This window comes from Tamandua tetradactyla, chromosome 4, assembly GCF_023851605.1.
Source record: "Tamandua tetradactyla isolate mTamTet1 chromosome 4, mTamTet1.pri, whole genome shotgun sequence".
NCBI lineage: Eukaryota > Metazoa > Chordata > Mammalia > Pilosa > Myrmecophagidae > Tamandua > Tamandua tetradactyla.
Window position 1 is genome coordinate 189,305,245 of NC_135330.1, and position 22,934 is coordinate 189,328,178.

A 22,934-nucleotide genomic window follows, 5' to 3' on the forward strand; every position below is an offset into this window, starting at 1 on the left:
TTTGAAAGTATTGGCTCACTAATGATAATTTTTAAAAATTCAATAGCCAAAAGCACCTAAATGAAACAGCATTTTGGCATTTTTCTTTCTAGTCCTTTTTCTATCTATAGCACTGATTTGTTAAATAGGTATGATTATGCAGTATATACTATTCGTATCATTTTCCCACTGGTATAATTTTCTTATTAAGCATCATTTTAATGACATTATTGAGTAGAGTATCAAATAGGTATTTTCCTACCTTTTAGGACTTTTAAGGTTGCCCCTAGGCATTTGCTGCTACACTCAGTGCTGCTGGGCACGTATCTGTGCAGGACCCTTTTCATATTTGTGCACTAACAGACTGACTCCTGTAAGGCAGTTTTATGTATCCAGGGGAGCTAATATCTTTGTCTCTTCATGCAGTGCTAAATTATTTTAATGTAAGAGTGCCTGGTAAACAGCTCTTTTTTTGCAGGAAGGGAGCAGAGAGCTTGTGCATGGTCCGGGAATTGAACCCCAGGTCTCCTGCATGAAAGGCGAGCATTCTACCCCTAATCCACCCATGCACCCTAAACAGCTCTTTTAAAGGAAACAAAAACAGTAGATTTAGGAGGAAATAGATCAGGGTGTTTGGAAACCGTTACCAGTGTGGGGTTTCAGGTTTTATTTAAGAGAGGAGGATGGAGGGGAGGAGGGGAGCAGGTGGGAGCATCGTGCAGCAAGTTACTCATGGCAGTTACACGTTGGCTTTAGCCTTTATCTGAAGAGTCTCTCCCCTCGAACTCCCAAGTTTGAGGATTCCATTCCTGGCATTCACCCAACACCTAGTTGTCTTCAGCCAGTGGTATTTAGGCACTTGCTGAAACTGATAAGAGTAGATACTTATAACGGGGTACAGAAGACGTATAGCTAATCCAGATGTCTTTTACATTGGCTGTGGCAACATTTTGAGACTTTTTTAGGGTATGTTTGTATTTTTTGGTGCATTTTCTCTTTTGTTTGTGCTGCAGAGTTCTTGATGAGTTTGCTAGTATGTACTGACCTGATTTTCCAGGGTACTTCCTGGACCTTCTGTGGGATGGCCCACAGAGCCTCGTGTACTAATTAAGGGTTCCTGAGGGTTTTCAAATGGTTTGAGGTCTTCGGACCAAGATTCTTGTATTGAGAGTTTGGCCAGGGGGTTGCCAGCTTGGATTCTGTTTATGGAGCCCTGCATTGGGGATCGTTTGAGGAAGAGGTGAGTGCCATGGTCTATTTTAAACATATCTGTAAAGCAGTAGAGAAGGGAAGCTTCTTAAGGAAGGGTCTTCAAAATGTAGCTCTTTCCAGAAATTTCAGGCTAAAGGTTAGGAAGACACCTCAGCACAGTCGAGACAGTCCATGGCTTCTGAGAAACAGATGGCAAAGCCAGTCAGTTCCCTGGAGACAGAGCAGAGACTCCTTCCGTTACTTGCTAATTTATTTGCTGGTTTGAGGTTCTCTCGCTCCTTCTTCTCTTCCTTCCACTTTTCTTTGCTATCTCCCTTTGCTTTTTTGCCAATATTATGTAATTTAATTACTGTATTGAAAACATGCTAAAATAATAGCGGTCAAAGGTTGATTATGCAGAAACCAAATAAATGATGCAGCAGCCCTGCTCTCCCTGCTCTGAAACTCTTTAGCAAGAGGCCAGCCTTTGAAGGCCTCCCTTTGGAGCTTATTTATTTCGGTTCTAAACCTGGCCAGAACAAGCCAAAGCAGCTGTGGTAGGAATCAGAAGCCAGGGCATCAGCTCACAGCAGCAGAGGATGCCTACAGCAAGAAGTGCAAGGGCAGCCTGCGGGCCAGTGGGAAAGAGGCAGAAAAACCACAAAAGGCAGCCGTGAGAACTCCAAAAAACCCACTGGAATTTTGTGTCATTTACTGTAGCGCAAACAACCCTGTACCTCTTAATGGCTGACCCAGAGGTTTTCCCTCTAATACCACTCAGTACGATAATTACAGTTCTCGTTATTATTCTGGACTCTAAAAAGAGGTACGGGGGTTGATCAAATTCCATTTGTTGAAGTCTTTTTAAAGATAGCAAAAAACTAATTCGTTTGAGAAAGATTTTCATTCAAAATGATTAATCCCCCCCCCCCCCTTTCTTAGCTTGTTTGCTTATGCAGGTCAACAACTGTGATCTGAAAATTTGTTGTCTCAAACTCCTTATTTTCTGAAGATACTGAAAAAACAACTGGGCAACCTGACTTTCCTGGCCTCTTTAGAGAAAAATTGCACCATCAATGTAATTACCACCTATGTTTGTTTAGCTCTATCCAACGTTCGTGCTCCAAATATCTTTCCTTGGCCCTAGCTTGTAGCTTATGAAAGCTTTAGATATCAGAAAATTCTTACAAGAAAAAAAGTTTCTTAACTTAGGTACTCCACCTTCATTTTTTTTTTCTCTTCCGATATGCAGTTGCATAAATATTTTCAAGCCATTAACTTTGTCTGTTATGAGTTTTTTAAAAAAAGCGGTGGGGCCTTAAATGCTTCCACTCAATAATGAGCTGACAGCATCCCTTGGATCTGGAGATGTTTTGGAGAGACTGTCAGGAGGAGGAGCTGAAGGCTCAGAGGGGAATCACGAGACTTTGATCTGAACCTCCGAAAACCAGTAGCAGTTGATTATTACCCAGTTAGCTATAAATCTAACTTCTCTGGCTTTTATCTCCAATCTCTTTGAGACATTTAAAGTCAGTGAGCTGGCTTAAATATTTACTCCCGAAGAAACAGGTTGTTTGTTAAAGGCCATCATTAAATTCAATGAATTTTAGATGAAGTATAGTTTACCTTAAAAACGTGAAATCCGGCAGGTCTGTTTCACGAAGTCGTGGGCTTTTCACAAATCAACCCGTGATTCATGTGTGTGCCCATTACAGGCTTCAAATAAATACATGTGAGCTGTTGGGGGTAAACAGCCTAACAGTTTATGCCAAAGCTGGAGTGGAAATACTCACATTTGAGGCTGAGCGATCTCTCTTTTTCATCGGGCCGAGTGCTGGTCACGAGGTGGCTGTGTGAGGACTCCCGCTGAGCCGAGAGACCAGCAATTTGAACTCGGGGCTCTCACATCCGAAAGGAAAGTAGAGTATGTGACCTGAGCCCATGCACTGGAACTCCTTTATTTTTAAACAAGGACTTGTGTGTGGCCGCTTCCTTGGTCAGCTGCCTAAGGAAGGGGATTGAATGGAAGAAACATCATTTTGAAGGGGAAAAGAGAATTAGCAGGAGAGTTGAGAATAGCAAATATTTCTAGAATTCTGAAATGTACCAGACACTGCATCTGCTTTTCCTTTTTTTTTTTTTTCTGGGCCAGAGGAGCTTTATTCAACCGGAAAGGGGCCAAAAACAGACCTGGCAGTGATTTTTTGTAATTCTCTGTGGTGTGGATCCAGTTAATGCCCTCACTTCACAGCTTCATGGGGAAGAGGAGACTGGATTCGAACCCAGGTCTGGGTGACAGCAGAGACACACTGAGCTCGGAGAACTCAGAGGGACTAGGAACAAGAGAATTTATAAGTAAATAGAGAAATTGGAAAAAAATAGAAACTGGAAATGAAGTATAATTGGATCATCCTACTTGAAAAAAAGGTGCAAAATAACTCATAAGTTTGAAAAGGTATCACAAAGTAAAAAAAAAAAAATGGAAGCTTAAAGTCAAGTTTCAAACAAGAGTTCATTTTAAAGATAATAGCCCACTTGGGGTTTTTAAGCTTTTCCATTTACTCCTTTGACCATCTCAGAGAAACTATGTTAAGTATTCGAGAGTTTTATCTACGTTATGAATCATGAAGGCCTTTTCTTAATTCAGTGTGCAAGAAACATCTTTTTTGATACTAATTTAATTGTAATTAAAGAGAGGAAGTCATTTTCAAAGTGTTGACTTTCTTGGAATAGCCTCCCAGGGCTTCTCTTTATGAACTGTCCTGAAGATAAGGTTTGGACATCTTTTTGTTTTCTTGCATTAAAAAAGAAATTATGTATATATTAGTGTGTCCTGTCCATGTTTCATTTTCTACCAAGAAGCCAGAGGGTTATGGTATGAAATGTTGCCTTTAAATGATTTTTCCATAAAATCTTGACTATTGCACTTAAAAGTGCAACTGAAAATCCATAATTTCTGGAGTCTGTCATTGGTGATAGAGTGCAGGCTTTCCTTTAAAATGAGAAAATTACTTTAGAACATTCTTGATGTTAGGCTGTTTAATTCAGGAAGCATGTGGTGGTGGGGAGGGGAACTTTTGAGTGCTTAGGGCTCATCTAGATAGCAGCAGAGTGCTTTGGAAATGATCTGCATGTGAGTTGGTATTCTCATTCATTGACAAATATATCCACTCCCTACTATGTTCTGAGCACTGCTGAAAACAGACCAAATTCCCAGCCCTCAAGCTACTGACATTCTACTGTCTGAAGGGGCTGAGAGGGGTTGTTCAAAATAAGGTGGTGTGAAGGCCTCCTAAATTTGGAGCAAGCCCTAGACAGAATGTTCCAGGCCTAGGGAGCAGCTCTCACCGAGGCTGGGGAGGAGCAAGTGCACAGGTGAATTGAGGGGTGGGTGGGAGGGGGTTTCTGAGGGTCAGGTGCAGCCTGTAGGCCATTGTAAGCACTCTGGGTTTCACTCCGAATGAGTTTTTTTTTGTTATTTATCTGTTTGTTCATTTTTTTAGATTCCTCACTTTCCTTCTTTAATATATTTAGTATTTTTTTAATTATTAAGAACATTTGCCTTTATTCACTATATTTTCTCCTAATCCATCAACCACCTACCTGTCTTCATTTTCTTTTTTGTGAAAAATAACATATACAAGAAAAGCAATAAATTTCAAAGCACATTGCAACAATTTGTTATAGAACAGATTTCAGAGTTTGGTGTGAGTTACAATTCCACAATTTTAGGTTTTCACTTCTAGCTGCTCTAAGATACTAGAGACTAAAAGAGATATTGATACAATGATTCAGCACTCATACTCCCTTTTTAAACCCTACCTGCTCTGTATGACTCCACCATCACCTTTGCTCTTTCTTCTACTCTTTAGGGGTGTTTGGGCTATGCCCATTCTAACTTTTTCATGTTGGAAGGGGCTGTCGATAATAGGATATCCCTATTATCGATATCCCTAGGATATCCCTATTGTGGGATAGGGCAATGAAACTAGTTGATGATCTGGAAAGGGTGGGCCCTCTGCATTTGAGGACTTACCTGGTCCAGGGAGCCATCTGGAGGTTGTAGGTTTCTGGAAAGTTACCCTAGTGCATGGAACATTTATAGAATCTTATATAATACCCTAGGTGCTCTTTAGAATTGACAAAAATGATTTTGGTTGGGGTTTGTTAAGCCATGATAGGTAGCAATGTCTAACTGAAGTTTTGCAGAAGAGTGACCTCCAAAGTAGTATCTCAGCTCTGTTCAAACTCTCTCAGCCACTGATACCTTGTTTGTTACACTTCTTTTCTCCCTTTTGGTCAGGATGGCATTGTCGATCCCATGGTACCACAGCCATTCTCATCCCTGGGAGTCATCTCCCATGCTGCCATGTCATATCCCACGTAGGGTGGAGGGCAATGGTTGCACTTGCAGAGTTGGGCTTAGAGAGAGTGAGGCCACATCTGAGCCATAAAAAAGGTCCTCCAGAAGTAACTCTTAGGCATCCCTGTAGGTAGGCTAAGCTTCTCTGCTGCACACATAAGCTTCACAAGAGCAAGCTTCAAGATCAGGGCTTGGCCGGTTGATTTGGGTGTCCCTAATGTTTGACACGGTACTGGGTTTCTGCAGTAGTAAAGTTTACTAGTTCCATATTTTTCTCCCATCCCTCAAGGGACATTACCAATACTTTTTGATTTTCTGCTTAATATACTCCAGGCATTATATTAAGCTTTAAGGATTAAAGGCTCTCATTCTTATTCTGGGCTGCTGAGATGAGAAGTTGTTAATAACTAAGGAATGATGTAATCCAACTTCGTTAAAGAAGAGTCTTCTGGTTGCTGTTGAGCATAAGCTTCAGAGGGGTCAAGGAGGAGACAAGGGAACTGTTAAGCACAGTGTTTTTCAGCAGATACAGAATAAACTCATGCGCTTTGAGGTGCACAACTCTTTCTCAAGAGTTATTGTATAGATTTATATTTTGTTTGCTCCCTGTGCTGTCAATAAGAATTATGGAAGATTAGCACAAATTTGGAAGAGATTAATAACTCATTTCACATCAGCAGCAATGTTTCCTATTATTTTCAGCCCTGGCACTCGGATGAAGAATTGCAAAAGAAGAAGAGGGAAATGCCCATTTAATCTTTAATGCTGATTAGTATCAAAAGGATACTTTCCTATAACTACCTCATGTAATCATCCCAAAGCCCAAGATGAACCATTCTCTACTTGAAGCTTTTCATGGATTAGTTCATTCACTCTTCTCTGCAACGAAGGTTTAAGGCTTAGAACAACCAAAAAGCAGTGTGACTTTCAGACAGGTTATTTCACAAGTTATTTAAGTGTCCCAATTTTTTCAGGATCTAAAAGAAGATCCTAAGAATTTTAACAGAGGCATTAAGGCATGGATTGAATGGGAAATTGCTTCATGTTCCAAGTCTCAAGAGAAGCGTGCTCTTTCCAACCTAACAGAGAAGTTATAAATAAATTAACAGCAGAGATAGCAAAAAACAACCATCTAAATTCAGATTTTCTTTTCTGCATGGACTGGATCAGCCTTATTAAACTGTGCATCGCCATACACACATTCTTTTTCTTAGTTGGAAGCTAAAGGGCAGAAATAATTTGAGTTTCATCACCAGATTACTCATTTAAATACTACAGTGAGGTAAATATGAATTATCCCACGTTACTAATGACAGGAAACCTGGAAATTACGGGAGGTGGGGCACTTAGGAGAAAGTGTGCTTCTCCATCATGTGCTTTCACAGCGGTGTAATGTCCAGGAGCACAAGTGGAGACAAGCGTCCAGAGGGTCAAGGCAAGGCAGGCACAGGAACTGGAGGGGCAGTGTCCCAAGTTCCAGATCTTTGTTCCCTTTCCCAGGGGACAGTCCTGCCTGTTGGTCCCAATCGAAACAGAACTGTTTTTTGAGCTTGCGTTCGAGCTTGCATATGCTCGGCACAGATGCTGAGGGTTGTAATAGCGTGTTTCTTTTATGGTGTCTTTGCTGTTTCTTGGCGTAGAAGTTTAAAAGCTTCATTGTTTCATCAGGCAAATAAACACAGCCGGACCTTACAAAACTGCGGACACATAAAAAAAGAAGAAAAATATCACAGAAAGGAGGAAAAATCCTTTTACTTTGCCATCTTTTGCAGAGAAGTACTGTAGACAATCTGCTGCCGTTCAGGGGCTCATAATTTTTTTAGTGTTAATTGTGGTGTTTATGGTAATTAAAGTACAAAATTGAACTGTTATCCTTATTATCCACCGAGGGCCAAAGTGAAAGCTATGAAGAGGTTAAAGCAGTGATCTCTGTCTTGGCATTGTGGTGCTTCTTTGAACAGCACATGGGGTAAATGTTCAACCAGTCGCTCCACTGGGCATCTTGTGGGTGCCAGCTTGGTGCTCACCTCTCTGCCCGAGCTCTCCCCTGGTAATTGCATTCTCTGCCTACCCTTCTTCTCCTTTGTTTTCCCCTCAAAGATGTACATGAGGGTATTCAACATACATAATCCTGGTGAGAAATAAGAGGGTAGAGACTCCTATTTAGCCGGTTCTCTAGGCCAAATGATCTGGAAGCAAAATGAAAAACAGCAGGAACTCTCTTAAGTCGTTTCCAAGCATGCAGAACACTTGCAGAAACGAGAGGAAGTGTCTGTGTGAGAGTGCAGGAGTCAAAATGTGCTTTGGGAAAGAAGAAAAACGCAGAGCAATCTTCTCTCTTTGAAGAATAATTTGCCTTTCTCTCTGCGTCCACGCTATGGTTCCCAGCCTTAAATGAAAACAGCATGCCTCCCTGAAGGAGAGGGGTGAGCCTGGCTTTGCCCTCTTCTTCCTCTTGTCGTTTCTGCCCCTGTTTGTACCCCAGGTTTTCCGGGGAATTGGCAGCAGCCCCCACCTTCCTGGGAGACGCCGCTGCTCACGAAACGCTCGTCTCCCGCCCGGAATCTCAGCAGCTCCATGACTTGGGGCAGCCCAGTAACGACCTTGGATTTCCTCATTTCTGGCAACTCATTGGCTCCTGGCTAAACTTCAGGCTCTGTCTCTGTGAGCCCAAGGGCTTCAGGTCACTCTCACTGCCCCGTGGCATGAGAGCCCTGGTCCAGCTCTGACACCTCCTCCCTGGTCCCACAGGCCATTCCCACCTCTGCCCAGCCCAAACCCCACCACCCTCACTTCCGCTCCCCTCCTCACGGTTCCGCGACTCCTTTGGCCCTCAGCTTCCCACCCCTGGGCTGCTGAGGACCGCTGCCTCCCATCTTCCTTCATTTTGATTACGGCCTCCCATCGGCATTTCTGGTGGTGAGCTTGATGGTGAACCTACGTTAAAGAGCGGGAATTCCCATCTCTCTCTCGCCCATCTACAGTTTTCTTTCATCATGTCGAGAAGAAATTACAGCTGTTCGTTTCAGCTCTCCATAACCATCATTAATTTTCATTTTCAGCAGCAGAGAAACATTCATATTTTGTATTAATAAATAAAATCCAAGGCCAAATTTAGAGAATTAAAAAAAAAAGACCATTGGCTGTTGACCATAAATCCAGCCACAATCGATATGCACTCATCCACACTCTCGAGTGAGGACAGGTGAAGGGGGGTGGGACCTGCTGCATGGCCTGTCCCCTCCCCTCGCCCCTGGAGCCTCTCCTGTGCCCACCCATGTCCTCATCCCCAATGGGTTTGCCTCTCCTGCCCTGGCATCTCCCCCACAGCATTGGGGGAACAAACCTTGTTAAGATTCCAACTCTCAGAGCCCACACCTTGTCCTCATTTTCTAGGCAGCTCCCCGGCCACCTCCAGGTGGCCCCAAGAAGCAGGCTCTGCTCAGCTTCGGCTGCAGCATGGGGTCTGCACCCCGGGTCTGCAGGAGGACGGTCTCTTGAGAGGACCTGAAGGAGGGGCAGATGGAGAGTGAAATGCACAGCAGTAAGGGGTGGAAGGGAGAAGAGGAGAGAAGTTCAAGAAGCGTGTGGAAAGAATATTTACTAAGCAGCATCCACTGCCGAATTTGAAAGGCTATGGAAAAATCAGCCTTTATTTTTCTAGCAATTGAAGCACAAAGTTCTTCTTATTGCAGTCAGAATGAATGACGATACTGTGTTTTTTGTCTAAGACCCAAACAAAGCTACATTGGCATGGTAACAATGCTTTGTACTCAAGTTGTGCTGTCAAGTTACTTTATAGTCTTAAGACACCACTTGAAGACACTGGGTGGCTGCGAATGGCACAGTGGATGTAGCTCTGGGTGGTGCTGTCTCGAAGAAGAAAAGAGCTTGGCTGCCCAAGGCACTCTGTTAAAACATGCTGTGGGAGGCAGTTTGTGCAGTTGGAGGAGGTTTGCAGTGGAGAATAATGGTCCCAGTTGGACAGGGAACCAAGCCCACACCTATACACACAAAGTAGAGACTGGGCGATTTCTGGATTAATAAATTAAGTCAAATTGACTTGTCGGCAAAGAGAAATATATGTCCAGGGTGCTGGTCTCATTTCCTGCCATAATTTTGCAGTGAGAGACCATTTCAATGTGGACAGTAGAACCAGAAAAATGTACATTGAAACAATAGTTTCCTTCTCTGTGTCTTCCTTTCAGACTGTAATTTCTATCATTTTCTTGTCCTTCAGTGCCCCTTTTTCTGCATGCACTTTGAACATGTACTGTCATTTTGCTTAGCGTTTGTTTATGTTTTATTTATTTGCCACTATGTAGTTAATAAGGTCAAATTATTGTCTTAGTGCTCAAGCAGGTACGAATGAAAGAATCATATTGTTTTAATCAATTTTATCCAAGTATCCATACCAACAGTACTTAATAAAATCCTCTGAAATACAATTTAAAAAAAGGAAGAACAGCTAAAGAGACAGGACAATTAGATGCATGGTCCCAGAGGCGATCTAACAATGGAGGAGAAAAGGCTCAAAAGCACATTATTGGAACATATGAAAAAAAATGCAATATAGGCTGAAGGGTTTTTATTAGTGGTAAAATTCTTGAACTTGCTAACCATACTTAAGGTGGTTACATAAGTGAGTTTCCTTGCTTTTATGATATATACGTGGAACCATTATGTTTTAAGGATCAAGATGTACATAACCAACTCTCAAACGTTTAGAAAATGGACAGATATAGATATAGATAGACAGACAGACAGACAGATAGATGATAGGTAGAATGATACAGCAAATGTGGTAAAATGTTAAAACTGATGGATCTGAGTATCTGGGAAGGAGTGTGTTACAATTCTCTGTATGGGTTTTATGTTATTTTTGCAACTGTCTTCTACATTTGAAACTATTTTAAAATAAAAAGTTTAAGGGAAAAACCCTTTGGAAAAGATTTGGAAATCTTGTACAAAAATTATACTCAATTATGGCACCATCAGCTTGCATCTTATCCATACTAATTCTCTAAAAATGTTTCTAAGGAAAAGTAAGGGCAGATGCTATGGCTTGCCTTGCACACCCCTTCAACGTAGAGTTTTCTTTAAAGATTTGAAAAAGTGTGCCTCTGCTGTGTCTCCTAAGAGCTGTCTTTAATGGACAAATAATTAAAGTGCTTTCTTATTTGCCTATTAAAGATTTTTTTCTAAAAGATTTTCTTACTAATGACTTTAACATTTCATTAACCAAATTCCTTGAGGTTTCATTATTTTGCTGATTGTTGTTTATCGTTATATAACATGGCTTGATGGTGCCAGTTGGGTCATATTGGTAAATCCCTTTGAGATACTTAGAGGAAAGCCAGTGTGACTGTGTGTTTTAGAAGAAATGAATCTATACTTCTGGAAAGAACTGTTTTGGTTTGTTATATTATTCATTTTCTTCTTACTTTCCCAGTGCTTTAGGGATGTGTTGCGATGGCACATGTGTACACAATCAGTTGCAAGTAACGCAGCCCATCAATTTACTCAGTGGGCTGCCTGCCGTGTAGGAGGTTTCTATTGAGTAAGAGACACCCCATGTGTGATTCCTAGCAACAGGGAGGGAGAGAATGACTAGCACTTACGGGGCTTTCATTATATGCCAGGTATCATGCTAAACATTTTACATGCATTGCTTCATTCAGTTCCCACAAAAATCCTGGGGAGTGGGTTCTGTTATTTCTTGAGTTTACTGATAAGGAAGGTGATTGTCATTTGCCTGTCGTACATAGCATGGTTGGTACATGGCAAAGCCAGGATTTGAACCCAAACTGTTGACCATTCGATTGTGCACCATTTTAAAGCCAGGAAAGAGAGGGAAGGAAAAGGGAGATGACAGCTTGGGGATATTCATGGAGCCAGTAGAAGGAATCTTCTACCTTAATCCTTTTTAAAATGGAATCTATGGGATGGGCCACGGTGGCTCAGCAGGCAGAGTTCTCACCTGCTATATGGGAGACCTGGGTTCGATTCCTGATGCCTGCCCATGCAAAAAAAAAAAAAAGTAATCTATGTTCTTTCAGAAGCAAAGTGCTTAAATTTATCAATAAACAATGGTTTCAATTTAAGCAGTCTCTTACACAAGAGCACCAAAAAAGCAAATCATTTTGGTTTTAGAGTATGTGTTTTTTTATATTTTACTTCTCACTTAGTAAAACCAGGTTCATGCAAACACAGGTTTAAGATGTTTTACGTAGATGAAATGTTTACCACATAGATTCTACTATTTCAGTTTGTTATGTATATTATGTATTTGGACTGTTACTGCTGCAGTTTTCTACTTCCTCAGTAGGTCTAATTAAATGCAACTGTTCTTCCATACAATGAAAATATCTAGAATACATCGTTAGCTTTAACCTTTTGCTTTGTTATAGTGTTCTATCAGTAGTAAATGATTATTAATGGTTGCTTATTTCTCTCTCAGAGAGATACTTTTAAAAAGCTACTGTCTTTAGCTAAGATTTTCCAAAAGCAGAAATAAAGTAGCAGATAAGAACTGAAAGGGTAAGAAACTGTCATTCCAAGAAGTTTCTCCTTTTCTCACAGTATGCCTCTTTTGTTATACACAATTCAGCAAAGTGTTTTGATGGAAGTTTTCCAGAATGCAATAAAGGGCTTTGATTCATACAGCGAATGTATTACTTGCAAGATTTGAACTTTTCCTTTTATGATTCAAAAGATAATAATAGGATAATGGGGACCATTGTAGAACATTGGCTCTAATTCTTTTAAAATGTCTTTTGTAATAACACATATAGATTATTGCTTACTAATAATCCATAAGTGACTCCTCATGTAAGAATAGGAGATTAAATATAAATATGAGCACCACTCCTCAGTGCTTCACATTTAAGAACTGACATAAATATAACCCAAAACTTTTCTCCTTCCTTGAGTTGTCTCAAGAAGGACATTTCACATTTTCTTCAGTGACAAGCAGGCAGCCCAGAGAAAAACAGACCTTGATAAAATCAGAATTGCTGGGTGATGAGAGAACTCAAAGGTCTTCCTGAAGACTCAGATCGTGTCCTACGCTGCTTGCTTCTAAATGGGCTCCACCTCATAACACAAGACTCGGGACCCTAACGGGGCCATTGCTATGTGCCACGATTTCTTTCGTTCCAGGGATATTGCTTCAGCTTTTCAATTTCACTTTATTGAAATTTAATAAATCCAAAGGGCATTCAGTGTCTAGCCCTTAGGTACAACATGGCAAAAATAATCAAAGTGGGAAAAAAGACATAAAAGCATCCTTCTTAGGGATGGCTTCTGCTCAGATTAAAAGCATTCTTGCGAATCATCTGAATTAGTCTTAAAAACCAAGGAAACCTGGGACAATCTCGGGGTCTGCCTTCATTCACTTACTTGTCCATCATCAAAGGACAGCTGTGGAAATCAGAGTGGTACTTAAGACGGTAGCTTAAAAAGAAGGAATCAAGCTCAGAAGTTCTTTATTTATAAACAATTGTTACAACATTTCTCAACAATGGAAAAGTGCATGCATAGTTGTACTTTTTATTTTACTTTACTTTATTATGTGCTTTCTGCTCAAAAAAGAAAATCAGTAAAAACAGCCTAGGGCACTAACTTGGAAACTCAGCCCTTGGAACACATTTGAAACTGTGTCCTGACATGACAGCTGGCTGTCCCCGGTGCAGATGTTGGAAAATAGTCTCCCCAACGTTTGCCAGGCACAGATGCTGGGACACAGATATATATTTACTTCAAAAGTAAGGTCAGAATGTCTCCTTAGGAAAAAGGTGCAAATATTAGTATCCCCGTTCCAGTTTCATTTGCTTGAAAAATGATATTTTCTTAATTTAGATAATCCTGGTTAAAGAATAGATCATGTTTACTATTTATTATAAATGTCCACTGTACTTTGTTCCTCTCATTCTACCTGTGGCATCACAATTCCAAATCACATTTTAATGTTTAATTTTAAAATATTTGCAAGCAGCTACAATGGACAGGTCATTCATTTTTTATAATCGCAGACTGATCTTGCAGAATGTTGAAATTTGCTTTCTACAGTGAATTCCCAAAATAAAATATCCTGATGTATCCTAGTTATTTAAAAATCAAAAGAATTCTGCTAAGTTATGGTTTCCTTCCTTTCTGTGTTTTTTCCAAGCATCCCTGACACTCTCCCTGCCTGCTTTCTTTCTATCTCAGATTCTAGCTCTTCCTCTTCTAATTTCCTAATTTCAGAGTATACCTGAGTTTTTCCCAGCTCCTCTTCTCTATCTCCCCTCTATGGGTAAGTAGATTTATATTTATCCATGTCAAAGTGCTTGGTAGAAAATGGATACAGAATCTATTTTGTTTATTGGCAGACTTCTTTGTGGTACATCTGGAATTCATATGCTGAGTGCTCCATAAATATTTTTTGCTTTTCCAGTTTTGATTAACAAGATAAAGCTTATTCTCCAGAACTGTAACCTTGCCACAGTGAAGACTGAAAAGGGCTCTTTGTTAATTATTTTTTTTTTATTTAGATGCATCAGGTTTTAGTTTTGTTAAACTTTTATTAGATATGGGTTGTTTTATTGTTTTTGTTATTGGAAGAGCACAGAAAGCAATGGCTTGAATTATAGTTTAGTTGAAATAAATATATAAATGTCAAAGATAAAAACATTTTAGTGCAAAATATTAGAAAATGTTTGCATTGCATATTTGTATTCCAGAACTAATTTTTAATTCAATTGCATGTGCAAAATATGATCATCACAAGTAAAAATGCTTATATTTCCCATTAGGTTGGCATTTCCAAGGTGAGATGTGATACAGCAGGAAACTAAAGTATTAATTATTATCATGTGCTCATACCTCTGATCAAAACACAAAGCAGTAGTAAAATCTTGAAAAGGGAAGCTCAGACAAGCATAACTTACTCACTTATGACTTGTTCTTCCCTCCTATAGTTATTAGATGTCCATCTTACTGACTGGACGATTCTCTATTAAAGAAACTTTTTAGAATACTCAGGGTTCCCATTTGCCTTCATAAATATTCATTCCGTCATTTAACATGTATTTATTGGGCACCAGCTATGTGTGAGGAACTACGATTGATGGTATAAACACAGTAGTGAACAAAACTGACAAAGGCCCCTTGCCCTTGTGGAATCTGTATTTTAAGGTGGGATGTAGCAGGTTGGGGTAAAGGCTAGGCTGCTGTAACAGAAAGACCCTAAAATGTTGTGGCCTACGTCAGCTAGAAGTGCATCTTTCCCTTGTGTAACAGTCCAGCCAGTTCAGCCTAGGTGGGGCAGCTCAGCTCCTGGACGCTCTTTCAAGACCCGTTCCCACCCCTGTGCGGCTCTGCCAGCCCCTGGCTGTTTCCTTCCTCCCCAGGCTGCGGGATGCGCTGCTGCAGCACCCATCTCCCAGCTCCCAGTGAAAGGGAAGTGTGGGGCAAGCAGCGTCTCCCTCCATCAAAGATGGCCCAGAAGTTGCACCCACCACTTCAGCTCACCCCCGTCCACTCTGCCTTGGTTATGTTGACTCACCTAACTGCGAAGGAGGCTGGGAAATGTGGCCTCTTGCTGGGCCCAGCTTAAACACGAAGCAGGTGGGTGTGCTGGAGAAGGGGGGCTGGGTTTCATTCTCACCCCAGGGGAGGATGTCTGTGAACCAAAAAAGTAAAATCTCTTGAAATGTCAGACAGTGGTAAGTGTGATGGAGATAAAGAAGGCAGGGAAGGGGGCAGGAGGCATGGGGAAGAGATTGCAGTTGTAAATGGCTTGTGGGGAGACCACTGAGTCGGGGACATTTGAGGAGAGACCTGCGGTAGTGCATGCAGCCATGTGGGAGCTGTGTGGCGGGCAGAGGCACAGGCAGGGCCTTGGTTTTCTTTTTTCTTTTTTGGCCTGGGCAGGCACTGGGACTCGAACCCAGGTCTCTGGCATGGCAGGCGGGAATTCTGCCACTGAGCCACCACTGCACCGCTGAGGGCATTTGTTTTTACATGTGGATGAGGCAAGAAAGATCTGTGGGGGGAGCAAGGGTTTGGGGGTGGCGAGGGAGGGGGAGGTGAGGTTGCAATGGGGAGCTCATATTTTGGACGAGTTTAAGATTCCTGTTGGACATCCAAGTGGACATACTCAGTAGGCAGCTGGATTTATGAGTATCAGGAAAATAGTCCAGGCTGGGGAACAGAGTTCAGAGTACTGAGATTCAACATCCTATTTAATCTTCATCTTTAATGTAAAGGTCATGTTCATTTATGTTGGGAGAAACAAACTAAGTCATTGATAAATGCTGGAACTTTCTGAGCAATAGTCCTGAGTTGTGGACATGGAAGCCAGCTCTGCATGAGTCCACCTGCCCTGAGAGAAATTTTCGGTGGCGTTTCTGCTTCACTGTGGATCTCCGTGTCTGAATAATGAGACCCCATTTGGCCTTCCCAATAGCCTTGTGAGGAAACAGAAATGCACCAAGGTGGAAAAGTCTCATCCTGGTCAGATTTTGCAGACCAGTTTCCCCTCCTCCCACGCCACCCCTCTCTGCACAGGGCCCTTTGTTAGGAACGGGCTCTGGTAAGACATGCCTTTTGCTTAGCAGATTTTTTTAAACATAATACACTAGCAAGTTAGTTAAACGAGCTGGGAGATCTAAAAATAAATAATTAGATGGCCCGAGTTATGCTGGGAGGTGCGCCTGAAAACCATGGCAGAGCAGAGGGTGAGGATGCCTCCCGCCGCCTTCCCGGGCGTGGGCGTGTCCCCGCTGAGCAGCTCCTTCCACACTCAGCCGCCTCCTTGGCTTTCTTGTCCTCCCCCCATCATTCAGGCACCAAGATGCGAGGGGCGGCAGGAGGGCCCCCCACGCTTCTCTCAGGGCAGGTGGCTCATTTGGAACTTGTTCCATCAACAGTCCCCAGGTAAGAGGGTCTCGATCGCTCTGGGGCCTCATTCATTTCTCCCTCCAGAAATGAGTGTGGCCTGCACAGAAACAGTCCTGAGCTGCGTGTCGCGCCTACTTACCTGCCAGGTGTTCTACCCTCTCAGAGAGAGGCATCCATAGAGTGGTGTGGTCAGCTGGAAAGGAGCCGAAGGCCTGGCTCAGACTCCCAGGCATCCCTCTTTTGCCATTGACCTTGAGCATACGTTCCCCAAAGCCTCGGTTTTCACACCTGTCACTTGGGCCACCAGTGCAACCGCCACTTCGCCCGCTGTGAGGGGCACGCAGTCCCTGGCGGAGTGCTGGCCGTGCGCTCGGTGTGAAGGCGAAGTCCGCAGAAGCACGTGTGCATGATGCTAAAGAAGCACGTGTGCATGCTGCTAAAGAAGCACGTGTGCATGCTGCTGGTCCACCCTGCAGCCTGCAAGGGCGTAACTCAGTGCACCCCGAGGTCCTCCTCTTGCTTGGCTTTCCCACTGCCAGGCCCAGTCCGCAGAGGCCTTGGAGAAGAGCCGTGGGTTGCTGTCCCGTGTGCCCCCACCTCTCGGACTGCAGAGCTCCTGGGGCGGGACCTGGGGTGGGGTGGGATGAGGGTGAAACCATCGCTACAATTTGGATTTCTGCATGTCTCTATACCCCAAAGAGGATAAAAACAGATTTTATGAACCAAAAAAACTTGCCAAACTTAGCCAGCGACCTCTGTTTTCTATTCTTTTATTCCAGTCCTCATTCAACTTATTGAATGACTGGTAGATATCTTATTCACAGCAGAGAGTCAGTATGTGATTACTAAATCCCAAGGGAATGTGTAATGTAAAGTTGAAGCTATGATGTAATAGAATGAAAACTCTAAGCTAAGGGGATGGTTCTCACTCAGAAGTACTAAGATGATTTGTGGACTATAATAATGTATTATTATATATTGGCTAGGGTAAGAGATGCCTTTGAATCCTGGAAAAGTTAAAACTTTCCAAAGAATGTGAATGGTCTTCTTCCCAAGTCTTCAGATGTACTGTCCTGATCCTAACAGTAAGGTAGGATGAAAATTCCTCTCAAGCATTCACTGTGCCCAGTGAGCTGTGGATGGGAATTTAGTCACAGCAGGCGGGTGGAAAGAATTTTTATTGCAATAACCTTGCAGTGGCCACACATCAGATCGATGCTTTTACCTCTGTAATAGATAAGTCCTTTTTGAACAATTCTCAGTAAACCAACAGCTCATTTAAGCAGAATTTAATGGAGTAAAAAAATCATTTCATCTAGCCAGAACTGCCATGTTCTGTTTTGCTGGTCAAGTCTAAAATAAGTATTAAAAAACAGACTTTATCAGGAATTTATGTGATGAGTTTCTGGCATGTTCTAGAATCGAATGATATTCGTCCTGTTCTCCCGGGGCTTCCATCTTTATGCCTGTATTGCTGTATATGAGAATTACAGCTAAGAATGATGGACCCTAAAAAAGATTATGTTCGCTGTTAGTACTGTCACAAACTGGTGCTTGTAAACAAGAATGCCACATACTGTTTGCAGGGTTCTGCATCCCTCTCTGAAGAGGGGGTCTGAGTGAATGAGATTTTTTTTTTATATAGCTGTCAAAGAATTAACGGAGAAAACTTCTGGATCTTTCTTGTTTGAGGAAATATTTAGAGAAAGAATGGAGGGTGTACTTTGCTTTAAAATGGGTATTATCATGGCAATTAGGTATCATTGAAATTACAATATTAGCATGCGACCTCAGAAAGATATATTTGAAAAAGACTTCTATGATGGTCTGCGGGAAAATAAATCCTGAGTCACAAATCACCAAATTAAAAATAAAAGCCCCACTTGAGGATATTGATAACTTGGGAACAGTGCCTTTTATGTTAACACAAATAAGTTGCCTAACACATTTTAGAAAGAGTTTAGAGAGCAAGAACTTAAATTAAAGGACTCAAATCATAATTCTTTTGAAACTGAAATCCCTATTCTTAATTAAGGTTTTCTGAATTTACAATACTTTATCAATGGGTGACCCTAACTTAATACCAACAATAACTCGGAACTTTGAGCTCTTCTACTCAAATCATGTATGTGCCCTGCTTTGATGGAAGCCACACTAAAACGCTGTATTGGGTAGGGCTGGATTATTGGAAGTTTCAGCTAAGGAGACCATTCTCACTCTGAAGTAACTGCCTTTCTCACAGACATCAAAGTGGCAGCTGATTTCTACAACTTTACCATTTAGTCCTAATAGATAGTGCTTCCATTTTCCAAGTCACTTCTCCCCACAATGTAGCATGCTGTTTTACTTGCATAGGATATAAATTCCTCCTCAGTTACTTATTTGTCCGTGTTTGTACAGCTGTGCCTGTCTTCGTACATCCTGTTGTGAATTTATCCACGAATGGAGACTGTTGTCGATTTTAATCTCCATCAGGTCAGGGACCTAATTTGTTTAACTTGTTGTATGAAGAGATGAACATTTAATGTGTGCTGTCTGATTGTTATACTAATATCTCTGCACAGCTGTAAGTGATCGAGTCCATTTCATAAATCTTAAACGTGTATACAAATAAGTATCATTTAAAATGTGTGGATTGTGATCCCTACCCATCCAAGCCCAAGGCACACAACTTATGTGCCTTCTGAGCTGTCAGTAAGAAATTGTTATCATTGTGACCCCGAATCATTGAGCCTAGATGACCACATTCCAAGATGACAGACAGTGCAAGCTGCCGCTATCCTATTTTTATGAAGCAGTAATATCAACCCCAGAGATTCTCTTCTGGTTCTAGCCTCAAGTGTCACACATACAGTGGAGACAAACCTTATTTGGTGGTGAAGGTGGAGTAAGGGTCAAGGAGAAAGGCACCAGATGACAAGCCGTGTTGGACAAATATAGATACAAGTCTCTAATCTCTAGAGTTGCGATGTCCCATTTGATAGGCATTAGCTGCACGTGGCTATCACACACTATACTGGGAATGTGGCGAGTCCAAACTGAGATGTGCTGCGAGTATATTTTGAAATCTTAGTAGGCCATAAAGAATGTCAGATAGTTCAATCCTTTTTATATGGACATGTTGAAATGATAATATCTTAGTTATATTGGGTTAAGTAAAATATATTAAAATTAATTCTGCTTGGTTCTTTTCAGCCTTGTGTTTTTTTAACACGGCAACTGAACATGTTAGAATTACACACGAGCGTGCATTCTATTTCTAGCAGCCAGCACTGGTCTGGGAAACCCTCAGTGGAGTGGGAGGCTCATGTCCCGTGAGCCTCAGCTAGGAGCTGAGAGCAGCTGCAGCAGAGTCATTTTCCTGTTGGGGGGGAAAGAAGCCACAATCGCCTCTGTACAAATCTCCTTTCTCTCTCAAACCCATTTGGCATTAATTGAATAGGATACAGCGTGACCCCACTGAGTAGAGATTTCTTATTTAAACAAGCCGGTTCATCCCAGGACCCCTTAAGAGAATGCAGATGCTAATTCAGATCGCCCTCATTGCAATAGCTAATGATTATTTAGCACTAGCGTGACATCTCATCTAACCGTCTGGACTGCCAAAAGAGGCAGGTTCTATCGTCATCCCCTGTGACAGATGCACCCCCACCCCTACTCCGGAGGCCCAGAGAGATTAAGTTATTGGCTTGAGGGCTCCCATCTCATGACTAACTCAGGCACTAGGCTTCCAGGCTCTGCTCTTAACCCAGACACAAAACCACCCTCAAAAATAGCGCTTTTTTCTAGACTTTCTTCTCATACCACTATGCCTGCCTTTCCATATTATAACAAGTCTTTTCTTCAAAACGTAGATGTTTTTCAGTAATTGAACAGCTAAGGCATTCAAAAGTGTGTACTGTCTGAGAAATTGGGGCTTACTATAAGTTCATGAAGGAGCCGACTCTTTGTTTTTCCTAAAATTACTCTAAAACAGCATTTCTTAAAAGCTTATCTTGGCCTAATTGCAATTAAATCAGAAATATTAAGTACCGCCTGTGTACTAGGCACTGTACTTAGTTCTGGGGTTATAAAGATGACACATTCCCAGCTCTTGAAGAAGCTCTGGTCTAGTGAACCTAAAGGCAAATCACTGCAACACAATATGTTAAGGGTTGTGGATCCCAGGAGTTGAGGGAACAGAGAAGAGGCACATCCAATGCATTTTGGGGTAAAGGGTAGGGAGATAGCTTAGGCACATCTTCTAAGAGGAGGTGGTGTATGATCCATCTTAAAACATCCAGCACTCTCTTTCTCAGTCTTTATGTCACACAAAGGCCACCCCTCAAGGTGACCGTCCTCTTTGGACCAGGCACTGCATCTGTGGGGTTGCTCAGAGCCTGCTGATTCCTTCTTGTGGTTCTCAGGTACCATCAAGGTCAACCTGGTGAAGATCCCATCCACGGCCTCCAGCCCACGGGACACAGCTCTGGCCGCCGTCATCTGCAGTGCCCTGGCCACTGTCCTGCTGGCCCTGCTCATTCTCTGCGTTATCTATTGCAAGAGACAGTTCATGGAGAAGAAACCCAGCTGTGAGTGCTGAGGTCTTTATATGTCTTAGTATTTCAGTGCAGTTTGTGTATCAGCGCTGCCATTCCAGCGTTAGACCAGAAACTTGACTGTGATGAGGATGAGGAGCTGGTGGACTACCAAGGAACACTGGGTGCCGACCTCACAGCCTTCCTGTCCTAGAAGCCCTGGGGGCGAGAGACTGGGGCACGGCCTGACTTCACAAGGATAGAAAACCGGCTGCGATGCTCCAGTAACACCCAATATACATGAAAATCTTTCTAAGTCCTGGCAACCTAAGTGCCCTGAATTTGGAGCTCTCTTAATGAATCCTTTCCGTAGTTGTGCCTCTGCGTAGGAAGAAATAGGAAGGAGTTTGGATGGCAGTCATCCTTTTCTGTAAAACGCAAGAGCTAGAATGGTACAGGTCTGCATTACATCGGTGGGTGCTCCTTGGTACAGGGGACTGTGTCGACTGACAGAATTCTCTTCCTGTCCTTCAGGGTCTCTGAGATCACAGGACGCTGGGTACAGTGGCTCCGAACTGTCATGTTTTGACAGGCCTCGGTGCAACAAATATGGCCCAAAGACGTGCTGTCAGTGCCACTGGGACTCGGCTCAGACGTGCGGTGAGTTCAGTCGGGGTGAGGGCCCACTGGAGGAGCAAGAGGAACTAGGGACCCTGAGCGACAAGCCAGAACCCGTCACATTCCTCTCCCGGCTAGGTTGCTAGGCTGGGATTTCTAGGCAGAGCTAACCTTGTTAACATATTCTCCTCTGTCCACTGATGGGTTGGATGTTTTGAGTCTCTTCTAAGTATTAAAATGAAAATTAGCATCTCAGAAAATTCTAGAATTTTTCGGTAACTTTTAAAGGCAAACTTGCCATCATTCAGGGTCCATTGATTTAAAATAATATTAACCATTTATAGCATAGAAGTCTGTATCCTTTGTGCTTGGATGGACTCAAACTGAAAATTAATGCATCTATTTTGCAGTCTTTTTCTATTTCTTCAAGAGGAGGGAGGAGGCGGGGGGCTAGACAGTGTTTTCCACAAACCATGCTTGTTTCTTGGGCTATCAGCAGAAATGAAAGTTTGGAAAAGTAATTAGAAACGATTTCTATTTGGGCAAATAAAGGTAAAGATAATACCAACTTTCTTTGCCATTTACCTATTCATCAACATAAGGTAGAAATCCCGCTTATACTCACTCCTACCCCCCATCAGGCATCATCTTTCTCTACAGCATGGCCAGCAACCCCTCCTAAACACCCTCCCAACTCCCGGCAATAAAAAATTTAAAAATAAATAGTGTGTAGAAGTGTGCATGGGCATGTGTGTTCGACTTAAGGGTGAGAACGTTCCTCCATCCTTGTTCTGTGCCTGGACCACTCAACACAGGAGTTTTACCATTTTTACCATCATGTGGCAGCACAAGAGGCTTATTTCACATGCATTCTCACAGACTGAATTTTTACCAAAAACTGATACTCCCCTCCCCTCCAGAAAAGCCACCCAAAGGTGAATAGCTAGCTTTGCAGAAAGAGGAATGCTGCACTGCTACTGAAGTGAAAGTGCCTAAAGGACAAGCCTGTTTCTAACCCCGCGCTGGCCTTTGCAGGGCCTGTGCACCTGATTCCATCCCTGGGTGGGGAGGAGGCCAGTGGCTCGGCCCTGATGGCTCCTGGTGGTGCAACACGGCAGGAGAGGTAAGTGTGGTTTCCCACCAGTGTGATTTCACGTTCCCTCGTGCAAGCAGAACTTCTATTCGCTTACCAAGTTTCATGTGAAACTCTGAGGACTTCAGTGCATTGATAGTGAATTTTCTTTTTTAATATTATTAGCGACACTCTGGATTTGGGGGCATTGGCAAGAATTAGGTAGGGTTGCTAATAATCCAAGGAACATTCTTTATATTTTACTCTCCAGGAAGTTTATTTTTCTTTATAGTCATGATCTGTGACTCCT

At 42.4% G+C, this 22,934-nt stretch overlaps 1 protein-coding gene across 5 annotated transcripts in view; it reads left to right on the forward strand.

The window, feature by feature from the left end:
- TNFRSF19 (TNF receptor superfamily member 19) overlaps positions 1–22,934 on the forward strand; it is a 71,012-nt gene that overhangs the window by 41,491 nt on the left and 6,587 nt on the right. For all 5 annotated transcript variants that reach the window (XM_077158846.1, XM_077158844.1, XM_077158848.1 and 2 more), the window contains exons 6-8: positions 20,824–20,988; positions 21,469–21,594; positions 22,588–22,675. In XM_077158846.1, the coding sequence (XP_077014961.1) occupies positions 20,824–20,988; positions 21,469–21,594; positions 22,588–22,675 (379 nt within the window). The remainder of the gene's footprint in view (positions 1–20,823; positions 20,989–21,468; positions 21,595–22,587; positions 22,676–22,934) is intronic.